At 51.4% G+C, this 15,386-nt stretch overlaps 7 protein-coding genes across 7 annotated transcripts; 3 read left to right on the top strand and 4 right to left on the bottom strand.

The window, feature by feature from the left end:
• Window positions 1-265: 265 nt before the first annotated feature.
• On the top strand, window positions 266-3,588 carry CDV56_103787 (uncharacterized protein; the record flags this gene model as incomplete). Its single annotated transcript, XM_026757406.1, has 9 exons — window positions 266-688; window positions 743-791; window positions 842-945; window positions 1,002-1,246; window positions 1,298-1,407; window positions 1,863-1,926; window positions 1,991-2,367; window positions 2,422-2,483; window positions 2,545-3,588. The coding sequence occupies 9 exons, from the start codon at window positions 266-268 to the stop codon at window positions 3,586-3,588; spliced, it is 2,478 nt and encodes an 825-aa protein (XP_026612775.1).
• Window positions 3,589-4,611: 1,023 nt separating this feature from the next.
• On the top strand, window positions 4,612-5,072 carry CDV56_103632 (uncharacterized protein; the record flags this gene model as incomplete). The annotated part of the gene is made up of 4 exons (XM_026757251.1): window positions 4,612-4,626; window positions 4,691-4,761; window positions 4,824-4,910; window positions 4,976-5,072. 4 exons carry the CDS (start codon window positions 4,612-4,614, stop codon window positions 5,070-5,072), a joined length of 270 nt encoding a protein of 89 aa, XP_026612774.1.
• A 709-nt stretch (window positions 5,073-5,781) lies between these two features.
• CDV56_103445 (uncharacterized protein) lies at window positions 5,782-6,802 on the top strand (the record flags this gene model as incomplete). Its single annotated transcript, XM_026757064.1, has 4 exons — window positions 5,782-5,858; window positions 5,918-6,113; window positions 6,165-6,466; window positions 6,526-6,802. The coding sequence occupies 4 exons, from the start codon at window positions 5,782-5,784 to the stop codon at window positions 6,800-6,802; spliced, it is 852 nt and encodes a 283-aa protein (XP_026612773.1).
• Window positions 6,803-7,658: 856 nt separating this feature from the next.
• On the bottom strand, window positions 7,659-7,871 carry CDV56_103341 (uncharacterized protein; the record flags this gene model as incomplete). The annotated part of the gene is made up of 1 exon (XM_026756960.1): window positions 7,659-7,871. The coding sequence occupies one exon, from the start codon at window positions 7,869-7,871 to the stop codon at window positions 7,659-7,661; it is 213 nt and encodes a 70-aa protein (XP_026612772.1).
• A 394-nt stretch (window positions 7,872-8,265) lies between these two features.
• On the bottom strand, window positions 8,266-9,135 carry CDV56_103196 (uncharacterized protein; the record flags this gene model as incomplete). The annotated part of the gene is made up of 3 exons (XM_026756815.1): window positions 8,266-8,584; window positions 8,752-8,903; window positions 9,004-9,135. The coding sequence occupies 3 exons, from the start codon at window positions 9,133-9,135 to the stop codon at window positions 8,266-8,268; spliced, it is 603 nt and encodes a 200-aa protein (XP_026612771.1).
• A 1,100-nt stretch (window positions 9,136-10,235) lies between these two features.
• Window positions 10,236-11,179, bottom strand: CDV56_102966 (rhamnogalacturonan acetylesterase superfamily protein; the record flags this gene model as incomplete). Its single annotated transcript, XM_026756585.1, has 4 exons — window positions 10,236-10,351; window positions 10,402-10,543; window positions 10,611-11,031; window positions 11,082-11,179. The coding sequence occupies 4 exons, from the start codon at window positions 11,177-11,179 to the stop codon at window positions 10,236-10,238; spliced, it is 777 nt and encodes a 258-aa protein (XP_026612770.1).
• Window positions 11,180-12,250: 1,071 nt separating this feature from the next.
• CDV56_102507 (GcvT family protein) lies at window positions 12,251-14,797 on the bottom strand (the record flags this gene model as incomplete). The annotated part of the gene is made up of 1 exon (XM_026756126.1): window positions 12,251-14,797. The coding sequence occupies one exon, from the start codon at window positions 14,795-14,797 to the stop codon at window positions 12,251-12,253; it is 2,547 nt and encodes an 848-aa protein (XP_026612769.1).
• Window positions 14,798-15,386: the final 589 nt, after the last annotated feature.

The raw sequence follows: 15,386 nt of genomic DNA, 5'->3' as shown, positions 1-15,386 counted from the left end.
TCTTAGATGCTCATTCGATTACTGGAATGAACTTGTATCGTCAACTCTATTTAAGGAGTCTGTTTGTTGATGGGTTATGCGGACGTCGAAAGAGATATAAGGAATTCCACCGAAGACAGTCCGAGAATCCACGCGAGCCTTGGGACGGGAACAACAAGTCGTACCCGATTATATAAAAGAGCACGATATAGTAAAATCATACTAGAATACCACCAAGACTTCTCGCTATTTGCTTACAGAAACCTCGTCCCCTGGATTACTGATCATGAGTCCTGCCGCCGCCAGTAACCGCCAGATTCGTCTCGTCCGACTGGCCCACGTCTACTACACCCACCAGGATCTGGATAAGGCAGCCCGATTTCTGGAGGACTTTGGCTTTCAGGAGACCGGAAGAGTGGGCAAGACTATTTACTACCGCGGGACCAGCGCCGAGCCATTCGTCTATTGCGCTCAACAAGGCGACGTGGATAGATTTGGTGGTGCTGCCTTCGTGGTGGAGTCCATGGCGGATCTTGAGTATGCAGCGCGGACATTGCCAAGTACCAGTGAGGTGTATCAGCTAGACTGTCCAGGAGGAGGGCTCTGTGTAACTTTTGCCGATCCGGTTGACGGGTTTGCTTTCCATCTGGTCTATGGGCAAACTCCTTTGGAGGCGACGGCCGTGATGCAGGAACCGCGGTACAACTATGTGAGTGATGAGACTAATTGAGGTATATAGATTGGGGCTAAATTCTATTTCCAGCCCACAGAGAAGCATCGACCTTCGAACAGCTGTCAGAGATTCAAGCCTGGTAAGGCTGATCATATCTTGGACGGAAAAGCAAGTCGCTAACGAAAGCAGGTCCAGCACCAGTCCACAAATTGGGCCACTTCGGGATGTGCGTGACGGACTTTGCCAGGGCGTATGACTTTTACACGACGCGCTTCAACTTCAAGGCCAGTGATGTGGGTAACTATGGTCGACCCAAAGGCGTACAGAGAGAGCATTGCTAATCTATCAGCTTCTCCACGACGAGCACGGCAAGGACATCAGCGCATTCATGCACCTAGATCGGGGGGAGGAGCTGGTGGATCATCATTGTTTCTTTCTCTTTGAGGGGCCAAAATCCCATGTTCATCACTCCTCCTTTGAGACTACGGATTTTGATACTCAGCTTCTGGGACACCACTGGCTCCGGCAGAGGGGTTATGCTAATTGCTGGGGCGTGGGGAGACACATTATGGGCAGCCAGATCTTTGACTATTGGTGCGTTATTTGACGTTAGACGGAACTTTTGGTGCTGATAGCCATATCCAGGTTCGATCCATCGGGGTTCATTCTGGAGCACTATGTCGATGGCGACTTGGTGAATGAGGACTACCCTACGAATCGATCGCCTGCTTCGCCAAACAACCTGCATGTCTGGGGTACGTAACCTGAACGTCGAGCAAATAACTTGAAGACTCAACGTGTTTGTAGGACCTGACCTGCCGGAGGGATTTCTGGAATAATTGGTCTCTTTTGCGAGTTCTTGCGCTTTGTTCGGATGAATCGAAGGATCTGCGTTGTAAAGATGTTGCGAATTTGTTCCGATCTTGTGGAGAATCTGGGGATATTCTGGGGATATTCTGGGGTAAAGAGGCTGTGCGTAGCCAGTTCTGAATATTTATATCGCTATCAGGGTGCGTCTCACATAACTGAATCAATTTATTCAATTCAAAATCCAGGATGCAGTCACTTCCCATCGTAATCATCACCATCGTTCTTGGATGTCTATACCTAATACTCACCAAGGGCCACCGAGAGAAAGGGCTCCCACCGGGTATATCCCTTGTCTGAACAGAGTCATCCACAGATGTATTGACCATAATTCCGACCATAGGCCCTCCAACTCTGCCTTTTCTGGGAAACATCCACCAAATCCCCAGAAGAGGATCCTATCTCAAGTATGTTTCACCATTCCTCCTCATCCACCAATCCTCCTCATCCACCGGCACGACTGACCGCCAGATTCACTGAGTGGGCCGAGAAATACGGAGGCCTCTACTCCCTGAAACTGGGAACTGGCACTGCAGTTGTAATCACTGACCGACGAATCGTGAAGGAGCTGATCGACCGCAAGAGCTCCAAGTACAGTAACCGACCGGCATCGTTCGTCGCGCATACCATCACCGGGGGAGACCATCTATTGGTCATGCAATATGGAGCGCTGTGGCGCACCCTCCGTAAGCTTGTTCATCAGTACTTCATGGAGTCGATGGTCGAGAAGAGTCATCTACGAGTTCAAAATGCCGAGGCAGTGCAGATGTTACGTGATTTCTGTGTGCGGCCTGATCAGCACATGCTGCATCCAAAACGGTATAGCAATAGTATCACTATGAGTCTGGGTCAGTGGTCCAATGTGGGTCAAAGGAAGATGAATGCTTGCTGACAGAGAAAAGTATATGGGATTCGGACACCATCTGTGCATACGCCACACATGACGCAGCTGTACGAGATGATGGTAAGCGTTTCGTACCCTTTACCATGCAGGTTTTTTAGCGACTCCCGACTCATCAGACTAGGATCAATGGTCCCAAGTCATGGAGCCCGGCAACACGCCTCCCGTAGATATCTACTCCTTCCTGCATTACATTCCCCAGCGGCTGTTCGGCGACTGGCTCTCCCGTGCCAAGGGCGTCAGCGCGCACATGAACAACCTCTACGCCGAGTACCTTGACCGCGTCGAAGCACGCAGGGACAAAAGGGGCAGCACAGGCTCGTTCATAGACTCCGTGCTCGATCAGAACGACAAGCTCGGACTCACCCGCCACCAGCTGTACTTTCTCGGCGGGGTCCTGCTGGAAGGCGGATCGGATACCTCGAGCGCCATCATCCTCGCGTTCATTCATGCCATGACCAAGTGGAATGAAGTGCTCCGCAAGGCACAGGCCGAGATTGATGCCGTGGTAGGCGAGGACCGTACCCCCGTGTGGGCCGACTATGATCGCCTGCCATACACTGCTACCGTTGTCAAGGAAGCCATGCGCTGGCGGCCGGCAGTGCCTCTGGCTTTTCCTCACGCTGCTGCAGAAGGTATTTACCCCCTTTTCGCCTTGTTGAATCTTGTGCTCACGGGTTCCTTAGACGACTGGATCGATGGCCACCTCATACCCAAGGGCACAACCGTCATCGTCAACGGCTGGGGCCTCCACCATGATAAACGTCGCTTCCCAAACTCGGACGTCTTTGACCCAGACCACTACCGCGGCCAAACCGCTCTGGCCTCCGACCTGGCCGGCGCACCCGACTACAACAGTCGTGACCACTATGGCTACGGCACGGGACGCCGAATCTGCCCGGGGATCCACGTTGCGGAGCGCAACCTCTTTCTGGGAATCGCGAAGCTCATCTGGGCATTCTCCATCGAGGCTGGGAAAGATGAGGCTGGTAATCTTATTCCGCCCGATCTCAATCCTGAGACGGGTTATAGTGAAGGTTTCCTGGTTTGCGCCAGGGACTTCGCGTGCCGGATCACACCCCGATCCGCGGCAAGACGGGCGACAATCATGAGAGAATTCAAACAGGCGCAAGAGGAAGTGTTCTCTTGTTACGAGAATCCAGTTTAAGGTGTTCCAATCACGGACATGCAACATCTTTTGTCAACCAGGCCGGATGCCTGCGGTGTGTAAATATCTGTGAAGGCATTTGTATGTCACACGCATCCCTGACATGGACTGTATCAATTAAGACGCGCAATTCCTCTCTGTGATTGCTTCGTGCCTTTTCAAGACATGGCGAGAGAATACTCTATAGAGTCGTATGATAGACTACTAGTTGTGAGGCAGAGACTAATAGGCTGTAGCCTATTTCCTGTCTTTACTTCCTGATAGTTCCTAGGTCTAGCCCCCATCTATAAACATTCTGATTCTTTTCCTTGTCATAACCCGTCTTTCATCATATTCTAATGAGAGCATTGGCTGGTGGGCCTGAGACGAGAGTGTCTAGAACAATCAAACCGTGGGATGTTGTTGCAATGACAGTATATTATCACTCTGTATACTATGTGCATATCATCTATAAGACTGTTTACGGACAGGTCCAGATTTTGGCTACCTATGGAAAGCAAGATGACATAACGATTTTACCATAAGGAAGGCCGTCTCTAAAAGGGTTGCGTCAGGATATACGGAGCATCTAATGTTCTAATCTTTGAAAGGATGCCATGATCAATGCAGGCTCCATAGCATAAATTTCTGCATCTTCTATGTAAGAAGATCGGATTTAGTTTGATCTTGGTATTTTTTTGGAAGTTTTACTGTACACCCAGTAGCCTCTGCGGCGATGCCTGGTTACAAAAGCAGGGGTAGGGTCTACGTAGCTACAAAGTCAAGACTAGATGATAGGGATATACAGGACAGGAATGTAATGGAGAGCGTCATGGACAAAGCCGTTGACATTTTATACAATTGTCATACGATCGCCTTCGACTGGACTGCATCATCCGACGTCATCCACGAACTCTAACCGTCCGCATAAGTGCCACATCCATATAATTAGCCATCGACCTTCTTCTACGGAAAACGGTGAAAGCCAAAGCCAAATTAACTGTACATTCGGTGTAATTTAAACTCCTCTGTATATACTGCAAAATGACAAAGGACTTGGTACGCCTCGCTGTCGGGGATTCTTGTTCTCAAGGCATTGTATCCGTTCTTACTGCTGCTACAGACCTTCGACGTCCATTACGACAACGAGCTCGCGCACGAGTACTACGGGGACGGGGAAAAGCTAGCCAAGAAGTATGATAACAAGCAATCATGCACTGCAGTCTGGAGATGACAGCTAATGCGCGGATGGAAAGTCTTCGCGTGATATACCACGATCGCGACCTCAAATTCCCAGACGTTTTCGATTCCACATTGACCACTCCGCCTGTACATTTTCTGTCGTATGTAGCTTCCTTTAACCGTGAAGTCTATGGGCAGAACGAGGCTGATACTGTATCCTCTGCAGTGTCGAGGCACCGGATAATGTGGAGATCGAGGAACTGCAGAGTGTGGAAGTACCACCGGGACTTCATGTTGATATTATTGACTTTCACATGGAGTAGCCACGGTCGTTGTGTACTTTGAGTTGGAGGCAATTATCTCGAAATGATGGATAAAACGGCAGCAGACCCATCTCATGTTTACTACGATCTAAATGAAAGCTCATGAATTGTCCAAATAGCATCCCCTGCTCCATTCAGCTGGCGTAAAGGAAGTTGCTAGTGACATGCTCAGCTCTGGCCTTCGTCGTGACCTGGGGCCGTAAAATATCTAATCAAAATAGCCATCCGAATTATGTGCAAGATCCCTTCTTATTAGTGACTTGCACTTGAATTTACCGAGATAGGTGCTAAAGGAATTCATCAAGGGGTGAAGGTCTCATTCTCATTACGGGGATACCGTATACGAGGCGCAGCAACGGCCGGAGCAAAGTTTATTAAATGGTCTCAGGATGTAATCATGAGACGGACAGCAACGAGTCGTCCAAACATTCAGCCTCACCAACAGTGCAGCAGACGGGTAAGCACTAGTCCAGAAGCCAATGTAAGCCTGATTCGAAGCTTATTCTCTGTTGGATCTCGCGATAGGCTTGGGGCTTTCACGTGTGACAAGGAGCTGAACGTAGTGCTTACTGCTATTTGTTGTACACAAGATGTTAGAGGGTAGAAAAGGTAGGCAAAGGCTCGGGACCATGGCATCGATTGCCTATAAGAGGCAAACATGCCCCTGGAATGGACTGTAAACAAAGCTTCCAAGCAAACGATCAGCATCATGTCGCGAGAAATCGACAGACTGGCTGAGCCAGCGGACAAGAAGAAGGCCAAGGTGATCGTCGCCAGCTGTAGCCGGTGAGCAATATCTTACTAGCATTTTGTTGATACCTGCATGTCGCTGACAGCAGGCTCAGAACTGGGACACTTGGCCTCTACTTTGCCATGAAGATACTGGGCTACAAGCCCTACCACATGTACGAAGCCGTACTCGTGCACCGCACGGCACACATCACCGCCCTACTAGAGGCAGTAACCGCGCAGCATAATCGGTTCTCGGGCATCAGACGGTTCAACAAAGCTGATTTCGACAAGTTGACCGCCGAATATGATGTATGTGTCTACTTTACCTGATTGTCCAGCTGGATACTCATCATGCTACAGTGCCTCGTTGAGATCCCGAGTTACCTAGGCCCAGCCCTCCTCGACGAGTACGCGCAGGATCCCGAGGTCAAGTTCATCCTGACGGAGCGTGACCCCGATCGGTGGGCCAAGTCGGTCAACAGCACCGTGGGCTTTGTGATCAAGGCGTCGGCTTCCTTTCCATTGAGCGTTCTCAAGCATTTCGACAAAGAATTAGGCAGTTTCCTGGCCCTCAACGTCGCCATGTACGGCGCCATTGCTGACGGCACAAAGCCGGGCCAGCCTGGTAACGAGGCTGCTCTCAGTCGGAACTATGTTGAGTAGTAAGTGACTACTGACAAATGGCTGGGTGGTGCAGAAGGATGCTGACATGCAACTACAGTATCAAGGCCGTCAAAAATACGGTTCCTAAAGAGCGTCTGCTGGTCGTCAAGCTTGAAGATGGGCTCGGATGGGAGCAGATCTGCCCGTTCCTGGGTGTGCCCATTCCAGAAGAGGAATATCCGCGTGGTAACGAGGTCGATAATTTCCAGGCCAAGGCGCAGGAATACTTTGAGGAGAGAACCAGAGCCGCTATGCTTAGGCTGGGGGCGCTACTTGTGCCTGCGTTGGGCGTTTTTGGTTACCTTGGATGGAAATATTTTGATAAATGGGCATAGTTCTTGGAAACCGCTATAGTGACAATGCTCGCTTTGCTGGCTTCCCGTTACGCTGGGACATATCCCATCTTTTCCATTTTGAACCGACCTATGTCTCGCAGCATATCGATACCCAGCTCCAAAATATCGTGCGGATTCGAGCCAGGTCTTGTTGACCGGCCAAAAAACATCCGCCGTGTTAGTCGTATTGCCTGGGTACCCGGTGGTACGCTTTGAGGAATCGGGAAGATTTGCTTCTTTCGTCGTTAGCCAGCTGTAACACGATAACAATGAATAAGATATCCGCACCTCACGTTGTGCAAGATGAGGCATTCCGCTTCTGTCAAGTGTGTAAAACTCCAACACTCCACGAATACAGTAGGTTTTCTGGCAGACAGTCCATTTTATAAGGACCGCAGCACGAACGGCGCCGTTGCCTCCGACCAGCCATTCCCGTATGGCCCCCCGAAGCTCCTCGAGAGATTCAGTCCAACCAATCTCAAAGACTATGCTTGGCATATTCCCGGGTGGAACATCAATGGCTAGGTTGGGTGCCCTTTGTATGCCAGAAAATGGACCATCAGGAAATGTATACTCTTCTACCAATCAGGACGGCCTGGGATAGAATGAACAGAGCTGCACGGTCTTACCAGCATTAGATACGGGATATATCATTCTGACCTCATCTTCAGACAGGAGCCCGGAGGTGGCCCATCGAATCTGGCATCGATTATACCACACTTGGCCTGCGGTGTGAAGATGGGTAACCCGTGGTATAGCCCTGAATATCAGAGTAAAGGGGCTATAACTCTTGCTACCGAAGAGGAAATAGGTTATTCAGTTTGTCGTTCTGTTCTGCTACGCCGACAAGACTCGCTTACCAGAAGCCGGATCTTGCCCGCTCAAAAGCATCACTAACGGTCGACGTCCAGGAAGGAGCGATGTTGTCGTAAACAAGCTCGGCGTAGATGACATCTTTGGCCGCTCTTGCTTCGCAGATCTTCTCAACCAGGTGATTGTGGAAAGACTGTTCGTCTGTAAATTCTGAGCCGGAATAATGAACAATCTTAGATTCAGGACTGGTTTCCATTTTTGTGCAGAACTCTGTCTCGAGAACAGATTTGTTAAAAAAGGAAATTATGTGAATGGTGCCTCTGATAAGCATTAACTATGATGTAGACATGATCATGCTGTCTCTCCGAGACCACGGAAGGCTGCCACTTACCCAATAGCGCCAAGATCTTCATTGCGTTCCTAGACTTTGCGCAGGCCGAGCTTTCCTCACGTTTTGTCTACAGTAGGTGATCCTCAATTAAGTGTCGAATAACCGTCATTCTACAAGGAATAACGAAACCCGAGGCCATCGGAATGGTAGACTTTCCCATAAAGACGGAGGCCATTGAGGAGGAATCGGTAGTGACCTTAGTACATATTGAGATAGGACACTAACAAACTCTTCTCTGAACATATCTGAAAGTAATATGTCAGATCACTGCAACGACCGCCATAGCCGCCGCACCACCAACCACCCAGTTAGCAAGACCCGTCACCTGCGCCCCAGCGGCGTTTGTGCTTTTGCTGACTGCAGTCGTTGGGGATGTTACAGAAGCAGTGTCTTTCCCCGTCTCCTTCGCCGAAGTTGAAGCCCCCGTAGTCGTCAGCGTCGTGGATCCTGTAGCCGTGGCGGTTCCAGCAGTGGCAAATGCCTGAGCAGTAGCCGGGACACTAGCACTCTCGGTGCCGGTGATGGTCAGAGTCTGGTACATATCCTCCACAGGACCGACAGTAGCCATAGTGCCGACGCTGGTAGATGAGCCGTAGTTCATAGAGATAACACAAGAAACGGAGGTGGAGTCACTGATCGCGCAGTCCTCGGCCATGGTACTACCCTCTTGGTAAGCCATTATATGGAAGAAGTCTAATAGCGTAAACCCGATATGTGAAGACGTATACTGGTGAACAAGACTTACTACTGGGGATATTCGAACACACCGCGGAAGGTGGAAGGTCCGTGGACGATGGTAAAGCCGCTGGATGAGGCAGCACAGTCACCCATCACGATGAAGTTCTGATTCTTGGGTTTGGGATTGCAGTCCACGACATAGGTGGTCAAGGGACCGTCCTAGATATAGGTTAGGTTATCGATCTGGTGGCGGGGTTCAATATCTCTCGTTGCTCTTGAAGAAACATGCGATACCAATGCTGGATATGAGATAACCTACTATACCGATGACCTTTCCCACAAGGGATTGCGAGTCGAATTCGGGCAGGAAAAGGGTGACGATATCGTCGGCAATTGCGGTGGTGGCAATTGCAGCCAGGAGGGTAAGAGAAAGAATGCTTTGGGCATGCATCTTGCCTGATCAACTGAAGAATCGAATCTGGAAGGTTATAGTAAGACCAATTCAGAATGAGGGCATGAAAAGATCTTGAGACAATTCCAGTATGGATTGCACAAACTAAAAATTATAGGAGATGAGCAATAAACAATGTTAATGAGTGACTGTGAATGAGGGAAATGGCCGAGATCTAGAATAATGCCTCAAATTCGCGGCTCACTCCTATTTAATATAGCGAGTCATTCTCGAGTTCGATGAACAGGGGCTCTTGGCTATTCGCTAGCTAGCTAGTTCACTGATGAGGGGCGACATCCGACAAGCTAAGATACAGTCTACATAACACTCTTCCCATTAGGGAACTCGTCCGTAGACTGTTGCTTATGAGTGGTCAGCTAATCTCCTAGTCCGCGAGGTTACATTGTAAATAAGTCCCACATTGCCTCATATGGCAGTAACCAATTGCAAAAGCAGACTATCATTGGAGAAAGCCGCACTCAAGCTTGTCTTGGTGGCTTTGATCAATGCAGGTCAAGTCCCCTGGGCCAGTCGGGTAACCTAGTGAGTCTCCATTTGGGCTTGGGCGTCCATGCCTCAGCAAGCTGACGCTTAAGCCTTTCACTTAAATAATACAAATCTGGTGCCTTTTGCTAAGCAGATCCTAATACCGTACCTCTTCTGTTTGAACTACAATGGCCTAAGCTGGTGGCTTGTCCTGGCATGCTCAATTCGGGCAGAAACTTAGTTCCAGGCAAATCCACGTTCTCGGCAGTCTCTCAATGAAAATGACAAAAAGGTATTATCTAGTTTCCTGCCGAACAAGGAGACTCATAGTACTTGTGGAGTAGCACCATAATGTTTTACGGAGCGGTATATGATCCCCAAGAAGCATGATGGTGGCATAGACAGCATTACGGTCAAAAGGACAACACCCGATCTGGAGAAATATCTTCTTGCTTTCACTACTTGAGCGAAATATCTTTATTTGGTACATCTCGCTGATGCAGAAACATCATGATCTGCAGGCACTCGGAATAGATCGATTGATCCCGAGGATGCCCTTCTCCACCTCGAGGTCAATCTTTGCAACAGCTCACCCTATCCGTGGCGACTGTAAATTAGCAAGGATAGTCAATCTTGCTTGCATTTCTATTCAGATAGGGGGCCAATTGCGACTTCTTCTTCCTGTGGAAGTGGCCGCACTGGACCGCTGTCACGAGAGCTTCCGTATTGACTATAGCAGTGGTCAGCGAGTTCTTCTTGACATTCAACCATAAGTCTTACTTTCAGCTCCTGGCCAGCTTGTATGCGTATAGTCGTTCAGTGGGTAGTAAGGCATAGTGGCATTGACCGACCCGAAAGCCTGCCAGCGATTCACAGCATATTTCGTATGATCGATATATTCGACCCCTTCTTCCTCGGCCACCTGTACTTCGTCTTAGTTTATAACCACCGCTGCACGCCTCCCAGTCTATTTCGGCGTTGGCACATACCTCACGCGCATAATCTGCAAAAGGCCAGTCATGTCGAAGGACATCGCCCGTCCAGGACATGACCGGGACCATCCCGCTCAGCAATGGAACACCGCCAGCCTCGCGCACGTCATGGATCATTTTCCGGAGGTAATGGCCAAATGTGTACACTGTTTCTGTTGTGCCACCTGTGGCATTGCTAGCCACAACGACACTCTCGGGGCCGATGCCGGGTAGCGTGGCTCGATTTTTCACGTCGGTAGTCGGATCGCCGTTGTCGTTGTGTCCCATCTCGATGAGGACAAATGTACCTTCGCCGGGAACAATGCGCTCCAGTAAAGACGCCCATAGCCCTTCGTTGATGAAGGAGCGAGTGCTGCGACCGCCGCGGGCGAGGTTGGTGATGTTGAGGGCGAAGAAGTTGTGCACGTAGTAGCCCCATCTGTAGAGGTCAGTACATTCTTTTCCCCTTATTTGGAAGGCAAAAGCTACCCTTGGATTAGACTACTCGTCCCATATGGCATCGTCGTACTATCGGAACAGAGGAGGATCTGGCGCTGGGGACGGATAGTGGGTGCCGCATTGCTCATGGATGCTAGGCCTGCTAACAATGCGGAGGCACAGAAAAAGGAGTTGAAGCTTCTCATACTTGCTCACTGTTCCTTCTCGAATTCCCGATCTTTACGGAATATAGTGTCAAAGCTGTTCACATCCTCTGACGGGAATCCTCGAAGCTAAGCCGGATGATATATATCAGGGCCTCCCATGTGGGCGATGACTTGCCCCTCATGCAATTTAGTAGAGTCCTCCATCCATCCTGCAAGAGTTCCCTTGGCCCGGGGGATGTCAATCTGCTGACGAGAATGGCTTTCACTGAAGGATTCTCGGTTCCCATCTATTGGCGATTGCTCAGCGCGGGGTCCCTGCAGCACCATACTTGGCTCCTTCAGCGATTTCCGGGGTAACTTAACTTAGAATAATCCTCCGCATGGCATCATCCCGGTATCATTGCGGGGCCTTGCTAATCGATCTTCAGGCCATGATGCGGGGAATACGGGGGATGTCAAATCCCACCAATCTGGTGGATAAGTCGATCTGGGTTCGGGACAAAAGGGGCCGAGAATATGATTAGGTCTCATAGATGCCTTTGTCCATTCAGGGGTAGTGTATATGAGAGGTAAATCCCCTGTGAACGATGAGAGTAATATGACTGGGATGTAGGTAAATGTCGTTGGAAATCTTGTCTCCCTGGGATCATGCGGTCATCCAACTCCCCAAAGTGGCCGCTTGGTCCACCTGCTCATTGTATAGTACATCATCACGTAGCCATAGAGTGATGCACTGAAAGCACAATGGGCTTTGCAAGTTAGATTGAATCTTGTACTGGCCCGCAGGAAGCGACGCCGAAGACGGCCAGATCTGAGTTGACAGCATTACATATCCTGCGATAATTTATACCGTTGTCAATTCCACTAATTCGGCTTCTTCCTTGAGCCTTGCCTAGAATTCGAACTCAATTCGCAAATCCTGCGTTGAGAGTGACTCCTAGTGGAACCAAAATTCGATTATGCGAAAAATAGTCGGGTTGATACAAAGCAGATGAATCATAATCATTATCATTCAGAAAACCCTGGATTTGCTATGCATACAGAGCACATGCCCTACAGAAGATGCTTCAACGGCTTCACCTCGGCCCCAGCAAAGATTTCTCCTCCCAGAAGCACCCGGTCGTTAGGATCATAAACCGGCTCCTTCGTAACCGTAGCCCTAATCCTTCTCCCAAAATATTCCACCTCCACCCCTTCGCCCTCTTGGATCGATGCAGGAAGCCAAGCATACGCAATAGGTTTGCGAATCGTATACCCAAACACAGTGGTAGTCACGTACCCCACGGCCTTGTTGTTCCAAAACACCGGCTCCTTACCCATCACCGTCGACCGTCCATCGTCGATTGTCAAACACCGCAGACGACGCACAGGTTGTCTCCTTGCAAGTCGCTGCACCGCAGCCTTACCCACGAAGTCCACCTGTTTATTTATCTGCACCGCGGAACCCACCCCCGCTTCGAAGGGGTCATGCTCGCTGTTCATATCCACCCCCCAAGTCCTATACCCCTTCTCCAGTCGCAGGGCGTTGAGGGCCGCGCGTCCCGCGGCGATGAGACCGTGCGGCTGGCCCGCAACCCAGAGAATATCCCACAGGCGCAGTCCGTACTCGGCGCTCGTCTGGATTTCCCACCCGCTCTCGCCGACGTAGGATTTGCGGAGGACTGTGACGGGGATACCGGCGATGGTGGCGTTCTTAGCATGCATATATGGCAGTCCAGTGTTGGAGAGGTCGTCTGTCGTTAGCGTCCGGATGACATCGTGGGCGCGAGGGCCCCAGAGGCCGAGACAGCAGGTGTGTCCTGTTACGTCGCGCACCTGAACCCATTGCGTTGGAGATTTTTGTGACTGTCGCCGAGCTTCGCGGGAGAGATACGCAAGGTCAATCGCTGTGTTTGCGCCGATCTGGAACAGTTCCTCCCCGAGCCTAATCACAAAAATGTCGCTGCGGATTCCGGCCCGCTCGTTCAGGAGGAGAGTGTAAGTGATCTGTCCCAGCTCCGGTGCATCGCTTGTCGTCAACCGCTGCAGCAACTCCGTCCCACCGGGCCCGGACATCTCGAACCGGTGGAAGGAAGTCATATCGTACATTGCCACCGCGTTCCGCGTCTTCCATGCCTCAACCGCCGCCACGGGGGAGTAGTACCGCGCCGACCAGGCATCCCTCTCAACCGGCCGCCACGCGGGCGGAAGAAACTGAACGAGCTTCTCATTCGCGTCGTACCAGAACGGCCGCTCCCACCCGCCCAGCTCGAGGAAGAACGCGCCCAATTCCTTTTCCCGCACGTAGAACGGACTCACCCGCAACTGCCGCGGCGACTCACGCGGCTGCACCGGATGCAGGATATCGTAGATCTCGACGAAGTTCTGCGACGAGGTCTCCTTGACGTAGGCACGGCTCAGCTGCACCTCCTCGAACCGGGACAGCTCGCACTCGGCGAGGTCGATGCTCGAGGAGCCCTGGGTGAGCAGTTCGGCCAGTGCGCGCGCCACCCCCGCCGAGTGCGTCACCCACACAGCCTCTGCGACGAAGAAGCCTTCGAGATTGGGGGCGGGCCCAACGAGCGGCCCGCCGTCTGGCGTGAACGAGAAGATGCCGTTGAAGCCGTCGGCGATCTGGCATTGGCGGAGAGCGGGGAGGAGGTTCTGCGTTTCTGTCCAGGCCGGTGCGAAGTCCTCGGCTGTGAAGTCGAGCCTGGACGGCATGTTCTTCTCGTCGACCTGCTTGGGTGTAAAGCCGAGCGAGGCGGCCTCGACGGGCATTGGGCGGTGGCCGTAGTAGCCGATGCCGTATGCGTCGCCGTGCTCGCGGTAGTAGAGGTCCTGGTCCTGGTGACGGAGGATGGGGAATGCGGCGTTCAGCCCGTTGGGGCGGTTGTTGATGTTGCGACCTGCCAGCGCCGCGACAGGGGTGGTTTTGGCGTACTGGTGCGCCAGAGGTAGGAGGGGGATTGGCACGCCGGCCATGGCGCCCACCTCGACGCCCCAAAACCCTGCGCAGGAGATGACGATATCCGCCCCGATGACTCCGGTGGACGTCTTGACGCCGGTGACGCGATTCTTCGTCTTTTCGATACCGGTGACGGGAGTCATCTCCAGGTATCGCACGCCTGCCTGCCGCGTCCGTTCAATCAGCAGTTGTGTTGCCCGCGCTGCAAGCGCCAGACCGTCACTGGGGATATGCAGACCCCCAAGCACAATTTCCTTGTTCAGAAGCGGGTACAGCTTTGTACATTCCTCTGGCGTAACGAGTCGTGCCTCTATTCCCCACGCGGACGCATATCCATGCTTCCGCTTCAGATCCTCGAGTCTCTCCGGTGTGGTGGCGATCTCCAGGCCACCGACCTTGTTGAAGCAGCTCTGCCCGTCATTCTCTAGAGATAGGAGTTTCTCAACCGTGTACTGTGCGAAATGGGTCATCGTCTTGGACGGATTGGTTTGAAAGACAAGGCCCGGAGCATGTGACGTCGAGCCGCCGGGCATCTGCAAAGGTCCCTGCTCGACGACGGTGATGTCGGTCCATCCGCGAGAGACCAGCTCATCGGCGAGGTTCGCACCGACGATACCGGCGCCGATGATGACGATGCGTGGTGAGGGTGCCATTTTGATGGTGCATTGGGTCCTGGCTGTTGACTCTACATGGTGATACTTGTATGTGCATGATCGTGTTGTCATCCTCTTACTACCCCGCAACTCGATAATAGAGAGCCGTGCAAGGTGTTGACAATGATAGACAAATCGTGGGATGCGGCAAAGGCGAACCGGCTGCCAAACCGCACCAACCGACCAGATGATCGGCCATGGAACGGGAGCCGGGGATCCAGACAAGAGGAGTAAAAATAGACCAATATCTTCTGATCTCTGTGATATCTCATGATTTTCGTCATCTAAACGTAGAGCAGCATTCTCCGGGGGCTCGACTTCCCCCAGCAAGTCCATAACTCCATATGCCATGATCTAACAAAGTGTCCAAGTGGGGTTAAGATGGGAAAAGTTTGCCGGTTTGGGAATCGCATTCCTTTGCTTATCCTCTTGCATTTTTACTGGTTCATCTATGCTACTTTGTCCCTGTGCTTAATCTGGCGATTATACCAATGAAAGTTTATTTCCCTTGCACTCACCCATGGCACGCCCTTTTTTGATATCAATGTCGTGGACCGGTCTAGAATTCATCATACCTTATCGCGTTGCT

Source organism: Aspergillus thermomutatus (assembly GCF_002237265.1).
Source record: "Aspergillus thermomutatus strain HMR AF 39 chromosome Unknown NODE_156, whole genome shotgun sequence".
Lineage (NCBI taxonomy): Eukaryota > Fungi > Ascomycota > Eurotiomycetes > Eurotiales > Aspergillaceae > Aspergillus > Aspergillus thermomutatus.
This window is presented reverse-complemented; position numbering and strand designations above follow the sequence as displayed.